General features: G+C 58.7%; 1 protein-coding gene across 1 annotated transcript; it reads right to left on the bottom strand.

The window, feature by feature from the left end:
- Positions 1–360: 360 nt before the first annotated feature.
- SMIM38 (small integral membrane protein 38) lies at positions 361–2,628 on the bottom strand. The gene has a single exon (XM_045165638.1). It carries the CDS (start codon positions 2,445–2,447, stop codon positions 2,097–2,099), a length of 351 nt encoding a protein of 116 aa, XP_045021573.1. The 5' UTR covers positions 2,448–2,628; the 3' UTR covers positions 361–2,096.
- Positions 2,629–7,954: the final 5,326 nt, after the last annotated feature.

The following is a 7,954-nucleotide window of genomic DNA, read 5'->3' as shown; positions in this document are numbered from 1 at the left end:
ACTGGCTTAAGGAAAAGAGATGAAAAATCTATGGGTCAATGAAACTGGAAAGGGGCTCAGACAATGTTGGCAGAATCCTGTCTTCTCCCATGGCTCCATCCCTCCACTGGACAAGCCCAACAGAAGAGTGAGTCCCTCCCCAGCTCTAGCAAGAACCCTGGGATATTAGCTCATGGGCCAAAACTGTTGTTGTTGTTGTTGTTTACTCACTAAGTTATATCTGATTCTTTGCGACCCTATGGACTTTAGCCCAACAGGCTCCTCTGTCCATGGAATTCTCCAGGCAAGAATACTGGAGTGGGTTGCCATTTCCTCCTCCAGGGGATCTTCCTGACCCAGGGATTGAACCCACATCTCAAATCTCCTGAATTGGCAGGCGGGTTCTTTACCACTGAGCCACCAGGGAAGCCCCATGGACCAAACAGTGGACCTTAAATCTACATGCCCATGTGGACACACAGGTCGCATGCAGGCCACACACAGGCCACACACACTCAACGGTGGGGCAGACTTGAGTGTGTCATGTGAACATCTGACTTCTCCCTCCATCCAAGGGACTGCTTTGCCCAGGACGGAGGGGTTTCTCAGGCCGTGGGACTTTCTGTTTTAAACCCTGGCAATACCACGCAAACTTCCCCCACTAGCATACGCTCACGACAACGAATGTGATTCCCCTTCCTCAGAAAGATCAGCAAAATCACACGTGATCATTTTAAAGAAAATTAGATAAGTTTCCCTAAAGAGAACAAGAACAGCCCTCCCCTAACCCAATGATCAGAGCCCTCAGACACCCCGTGACCAATCGTCCTTACAAAGAGGCACGGGTTCTGCTCAGCCACTGGCTATACGACTGCCCAGAGGACAGCCACGTACACAGGCCTGGAGAGATCACGCTGTGGTCCCTTCTGCCAGGATGCCTCAAGGCGGATGGCTCCCAGCTACCAGGGCCCAAGCGTCTGCTCAGCTCAGTGACTCCAGACCTCTAACAGCCACCGAAGATCCCAGCTGAGCCAAGCCCTTTTGGAATTCACGGTGCCACCAGGCTCCAGCCTGCCCGGAACATCTCGAATCAGCCGATGCCTCTCAGTCTGGGAGACTCAGCCACTGGCATTGCCAAAACCTCTGGGGTGATTCGACTCTGCTGCCAGATCGAGAGGAGAACCACCTCGTGCTGCCGCTTCAGTTCAGGGTGTAACGGGATGAGGGTGCAGAGGGCACTGGCTTCTTGGGCTCCAGTCAAGTTTCCCTGCCTGTCCGTCTTCTCAGGGATGTCTCAGCCTCATCCTTGAAAGCACAAAGGAGCAGAGGGCCTTGGGTCCCGTGGCTTCACTAAACCATCCTCCGTGTGTCCTGCAGGTTACAGATGCAGGGGGAGGGGGACGGTGGCAGGGAGAGGGGGGCGGTGGCAGGGGGGAGGGGGATGGCTCAGCCCACCCCTCACCTGACCCTTCTGGTAATAACCTTCTGGGGGGGGGGGGGGGGCTGGTGCAGCAGGGACAGGGACTAGTGCGTCCATTTAAGAGACGGGGAAAGTGAGTTTGTCCATGGTCAACTGGAGCTGGACTTGGACTCATAGTCACAAGTCTGTCTTGAGACTCCCCTAGGGGTCTGCTCTGGGGAAACCAAGGCACAGTCTGCGTTTACTGTCCTCCCTGCCGGAGGTGGAGTCCAGGGTGGCTTTAAGAGGTAGGGCCGGCCTGTGATGTGGTCACATCTGTCTTTTGGCCACCGTCCGCCCCCCAGACCAGCCCCTCTGGCTCACCCCGCGCCTCCTCCTGCAAACAGATTTATAAAGAATTGGAAGTAGAGAAAGTCTAAAAGCGAGACCCACCGCCAGGATCACTCACTCCCACAACCTGGTGGATAGACAGGCAGGGGGGGCCCCTCCATCCTCTGACGTGGGATGCAGGTGGCCAGGACAGTCCTGGTGGGGCTGGGCCATCTCTGCCCGGCAGGTGGGCTGCAGGGGTGGTCTCCCCGCTCTGCACCCCGCCTCAACCCCACCCCCGGCGCCAGGACAGATCCTCTCTGGGACACACCCTCCAGCAGGAGGGCTCCCGTGTGCCTGGAGCTCCGGCCACGGGCCGGCGGAGGCCCTAGTCCTCCTTGGGTTTGCGCTGCTGCCGCCGGCCCAGTCTGTAATCGATGTAGGTGCCCAGGCAGGACCACAGAAGGAAGCGTGCCAACAAGATGATGACCAGCAGGACCAGCAGCGGGTCGGGGCCCGTGCTGCCCCCAAGCCAGGAGGCCATGGCGAGGGCAGCCGCCACCCCCCACCCCAACCAGAGGAGCAGCCCCCACGCCCCCCGCGCGCCGCCCAGCCCGGGGGTCTCCTCCCTAAGGCACCGAGCCCGCTCCCTCCGCGCCCCAGCGCAGGGGCCTCCCCGGCGGGAGAGGACAGCTCGGGGACGGCGAGCGGCCTCCTTGGAGAAGAGGCCCCGCGCCATTCAGCGCGCGCGGGCGGCGCTCGGGGCCGACAAGGGCCGCATTGTCCGGCCGGGCGGGAGGCTCGGGGCCCGGCGCTGACGTAATCTCCAAACGTCTCCGGCGGCAGCTGCTGGGCGAAGCCGGCCACCTTCTCCGGGCGCTTTCAGCCGCCCACGCCCGCTCTTCCGGCCCCGCCAGACAATCGAGCCCTTTCTCTGCCCAATTAGCTATCACTTCTGGAGGCCGGCGCTGTCCAGCGGCTGCGGGCCCGCGGCGGCGGCAGCAGGCCGGGCGGGAGGGGCGGGCGGCCCGGCGGGAGGGCCGGCGGGAGCTGTGCGGATGAAAGGGGAGCAGAGGGGCGCGAAGGTGAGACCCGGCGCCCCGCGCCCACAGGCGACCCCGGCGCAGCTCAATTAGCGCACGGGCCGCCAGCGCCTCAAAGGCCGCCCGCCCGCCCGCCGCCCGCGGGGGTGGGCAGCGCGGGCTGGCGGGGGCGGGGACGGCGCGGGCGGCCCGGGAGGGGAACCCGCTTAATCACCCAGGAAGGCCCGGGGCGGTCCCCAGATCACCCCCCAGCGGCCCACCAAGGGCCTTGGACGCCGCCCACAGCCCAGGCTGGACGGGTCGGCCTGCGGCCCTCCCCTCACACCCAGCAGGGCCCCCGTCCAGGGCCCACCGCAGACATGGAGTGACCGAGCACGGTGCTCGTCCTCCGGGGCCAAACCGTATGGGAAAGGGGGGCGAGTGACAGTTCTGCCTTGAAGGGCAGTGGGGAGGCACAAGGAACAGTGTCCACACGGGACCAGCAAGGCGCCTGGGCGTGGAATCACTGGCTGCGCTCTTGTCCCCGAAGAGGACCCGGGCAGAAATGTCTCCACCACACCACTGGAGTGACCACATCCTCGGCCCGCCTTTCTCTGCCTGCTGCACGCACACACACACACACACACACATAGATGAGAATACAGGTATATACATACATGCTAAGTCGCTTCAGTCGTGTCGACTCTGTGTGACCCCATAGATGGCAGCCCACCAGGCTCCCCCGTCCCTGGGATTCTCCAGGCAAGAACACTGGAGTGGGTTGCCATTTCCCTCTCCAATGCATGAAAGTGAAAAGTGAAAGTGAAGCCGCTCAGTCGTGTCGGACTCTTAGCGACCCCATGGACTTCAGCCCACCAGGCTCCTCCATCCATGGGATTCGCCAGGCAAGAGTACTGGAGTGGGGCGCCATCGCCTTCTCGAATGCACATACATGCCTGCACTTATAACACACACACACCCTTGCACCTATAACACACATTCACATACACACACAAGAATTTGGGTACACATACATGCCTGCACCTATAACACACACAGTATAGGTACACACACACTCCTATACCCATGACACACATACCCGAGAATATAGGTACACACACACACACCCCCGCACCCATAACACACACGAGAATACAAGCACATACATACACACCTGCACGTGTAACACACATGCACACATACACACCAGGGCACGCACACCTCCGCAGACTCTCCCATCCCAAAGTCCGTGGCTGACCTTCCACAGCCAGTTTTCTCATGGACGAAGAGACAGCCTGGCCTCTTCCAACCCCGATCCCCTGGTCCCATAACACAAAGGGGTGCAAGCTGGAGGTCAGGAGGTGCCCTGGCCCCCAAATGCCAGATCAGGGAGTCCAGCTGCGCTCTTGCCAGGAAACTGCCCACCCCCAGGGACACAAGGCAGGGAGAAAGCTGAGGAGCCTCCATTCTTGAATTCGTCCTCCATCTACAAAGTGAGAATGTGAGTCCGCCCAGGCTTTATGGAAGGTTCTAGCTAAGGAGTAAATGCAGAGACTTTGACAGGGAGCCAGGGTAAGACGGGCAGTGGAAGAGCTGATTGTGGTCACTCCTGGGTGATCCAGCTGTGGGCCAGACCCATTGTGAGCTCCCCACTTGCACCCTCACCCACCCCACCCCAGAGCCCAGGCCTTACTGTGACCTACAAATGGGCTCTCGAAAGTGCTCCAAGCCCTGTGCCCTGGGTGGGAAGCACCCGTTTCCACCTCCATCCACAGAGAGAGCCGCCAGCCAGTGGCCTGGCCAGGTGTCCAGCGTGTCTGCAGAGTAGACTCTCAGGCAATGTTCAGCCCTGGGCTCGTCTGCCCTGAGCAGAGCTTTGTTCAACTACCTCTTCAAACCCACGTGGGAATTTAGATCATAGGATCCTGACGTGGAGTCATTAATCAAACAGACCACCCCCCACCCCAGGATGTAGAGCCTGGATCAGGGCTTCCAGGACATTGCAGAACGTCCCCAGGGGCCTTTGCAAGCACCGCCCGCCCCCCCCCCAACCCCCGACTGCAAGAACCCACCTGCACGTGGAGTGAGGCTCCCGGGGGAAGTGGCTGAGCGCGGGGAGGGAGGAGAAGCTAATTTCTCAGTTTGTCACTTATCTCGGAAGTCGGTGTCTCCTGGTGGGCGTCCTGGGTGGCCAGAGACGGGGCCCACACTGGACGAGGGTGGCCCGTCCTCCGCCTCCTACCCCGCAGGCCCTGACCCAGCAGTGGGGACAAGGTGGCCTTAGCCTCAGATAAACCTCTCTGTTTGCGAGCACACAGTCGGCACACAAAGTCAATATCGCCTGGGTCACGTGACCTCCATGCCCGGAGACTCTCCAGGGTCATGGAGTCCTTCCCTTCCTGTTCAGACGTCCCTGGGCCTCTGGAGTTGGGGAGGCCAAGGTCAGCAAGCCCTTCAGGAGAGAAGGTGAACAGTCTCCTTCCCTGGACGGGGTCCAGCAGGCCCAAAACGGTCTTGTCCCGGGGGAGCTCTACCTGACGTGGGTGCAGGGGACCTACGACGGACAAGGTGACCCTCACCCACAGGGGGAGGTAATAAGGTGACAGCAAGTGGCCTGCACCCACAGTGTCCCATGGGGTGGGCACAGGGACCCCAACACCCCAAGTGACCCCCCAAATAGCAGTGAGGGTGGGCTCCTCCCTGGCCCCCGGGACCCTCCCACATCCCTCTGTTCCCGACCCTTCTCCTGGGACATCCCAGATTACAGGAGTCACCCCAGTGCCCAGGGATTTACACCCTCCCAGGCCACCCTTCACCAGGGACTGACCCCAGGAGGGATGAAAGGCGAGCTCCTCTGCTGGGGGTCAGGACAATTTCAAAGGTCATACAGCCCTCACATCGCCCTCTGAGATCACGGTGAGTTCAGGACTATGCCTTAAGTTGACGCTCCCCTTGGCTTTTCCCTCCTGCCTCCTGCCTCCTGCTCACCCCCTCCTCCCTCCTGGGTCCCCAGGGTGCCTGAACCGCCTCCCAAACACGTCCCGGGCCTCAGTGAGCATCCTGGCCATGGGAGCTAGTTTGCCCCGACTCCAGGGCCCAGCCAGTGAAGGGTCCACCTGGGTCACTGAGGACAGAGTGGGGGACCCAAGTTATTTTCAGGACAGCAAAGGGCCAGGGACTCTTCCTGCACGCTGTGTCCAAGCTCTGAAGCAGCACCCAGCAAGTCCTCTCTCATCAGCCCCTTAACAATACCCAGCAGATGACCCTGGTCCACAGGCGAGGTCCCGGCAGGGAGCAAATAGTCCCTCTCCCCTGGGCGGGGTGCAGCCAGCCCAGGACTGCCTTCTCCTGGGAAAGGTCTACCCAATGCAGGCGCCGGGGACTTTAGATGGACAAAGTAGATGCACAGCTGTGTCCCCAGCCAGGATCTGCTGTCCCTGGAGGTCACTACCCTGGAACGAGCCCCAAGCATCCCGCTCGCCCTAAACAAGCTGTGTCTCCATCAGGGTGTCTCAACGTTGCTCTGGCCTCAGCTTCCTCCTCCATCAAAGGGGACAATAGCCCCTCCCTCGTGGTCTGCAAGTCAGACCAGGGGTCAGAACCCTCTGCAGGAGATGAAAGCACTGCTCAAATGTCGTAAAGACCCAGCGGACTCCCCTGACTCAAAGGCGGGGCCCAGTGAGCAAAGCTGAGTCCGGCATCTCGCCCTGGTGCTAGGTTGGTTGGTTCTGTGTGTTATCATCACACACCTACCATCCCTTGAAATCCTATATGTATTCCCAGAATGTGAGCTCCCACCAGAGCCCCCAGGGCTAAGCACAGTTCCTGCACCTAGAAGGCCCTCTGAAAGGACATCTTCATGGGCCGACGTCAAGAAGCCCAATTAAAGCAGGCCCAAGTTTTATTAGACCAGATTCTGCCCAAATGGTCAAACCACCAGCTACAACAGGGCTGAGAGGGAGATCCTCCAAGGTATTGGAGTCTTATTGAAAATCATGATTCACTTTTGCTTCTGGCAAAAGCAAGACACACTTATTATTACCAAAAAATAAAAAGCAAACATTGCATGTACATGTGAGTTAACAGAGAGGATGTCAACTCCTGTTTCTGCCCAGATGAAGGGAAAAATGCCAGAGGCCCCTAAGCTCGAAAGAGACCCTGGAACTACCTCCCCAAGAAGGTTTGTGGTTGATCCACTTCTTCCTCTGAGAATACTGCATCCAAAGGCCCAGCGGGTGCAGCCGCTGAAATCAACACAACTTGCATTTCAAACCAGGTCTCCACTGCCACTCTCGCTCCTCGCAGACGGGGAGAAAATTAATTTTCTTTCTGCCTGCTCCACAAAGGCAGATTAGAATCCCAAACAGGGGGACAAGTGGGGAAGAGTGGAAAGCTTCCTCATTGAGGGAGAGCCCTGCGCCAGCCCGGGTTTCTCTCTAACAAGGGACGGCCCCCGCCATTGGAAATGTCCTCCTGCAAACATAAAGCGGAGCCCAGGAGAACACACTTGAGAAAAATCACACCGGGGCCCCGCCAGCAGTTGAAAGCTGGTATGTAACTTTGCTCGGGGGTGATCAAACAGCTAGTCAAGGACGCTGTCAGGAACAGAATGAAATTCCAAATAAATTAGCCATGTCCGAGAAGCCAATACAACACCGGATTAAGGCTCACAAAGAAAACACAATTTATTCAGCCTACCTTGTCAGAATTCTTAATAACCTTGGTCACTTTTCTCACCTCGGGCCCAGAGTCCCCCAGCCAGAACGAGACAAAGTGAACCCCTCTTGGATTGTGGGGGCTGCAGAGACCTGCCTGCAAAAGAAGCGATTACATCTCAGTGAGCCCGGGGTGTTTATAACATGGTGCTTTTACAAACATTTCGGCAGGGACCATCCTGTCACCCAGAGGAGGCAAGCTGTCGCCAAGCCCCAGACGCACATGCAGCTTGCTCATGTCTGAATGAGAGTTCATACATTAGAATAAGGGACCAGGGGCCAAAGAGAGGAGTTTTAACCATTGCACGTTAACTCTTTAGGGTTTGGGGAGAAGTAACCTCCAAGCTGCCCACCTCTTCCATGAAGCGTGTTCTGGCAAGGGTGCAGGGGCGGCAGGGGGGTCTCCAACCCACTCCTTTCATCTTTTATAGCAACAAGTAGGTGAAAGGGACCTACAGCCCTTTGTAAATGCAGACTGTCCCCGATGCAACCTGTTAATACAAAACAGT

Source organism: Bubalus bubalis, chromosome 5 (assembly GCF_019923935.1).
Source record: "Bubalus bubalis isolate 160015118507 breed Murrah chromosome 5, NDDB_SH_1, whole genome shotgun sequence".
NCBI classification, from domain to species: Eukaryota; Metazoa; Chordata; class Mammalia; order Artiodactyla; family Bovidae; genus Bubalus; species Bubalus bubalis.
The sequence above is the reverse complement of the archived record's forward strand: the minus strand, read 5'-3'. Positions and strand labels throughout refer to the sequence as shown.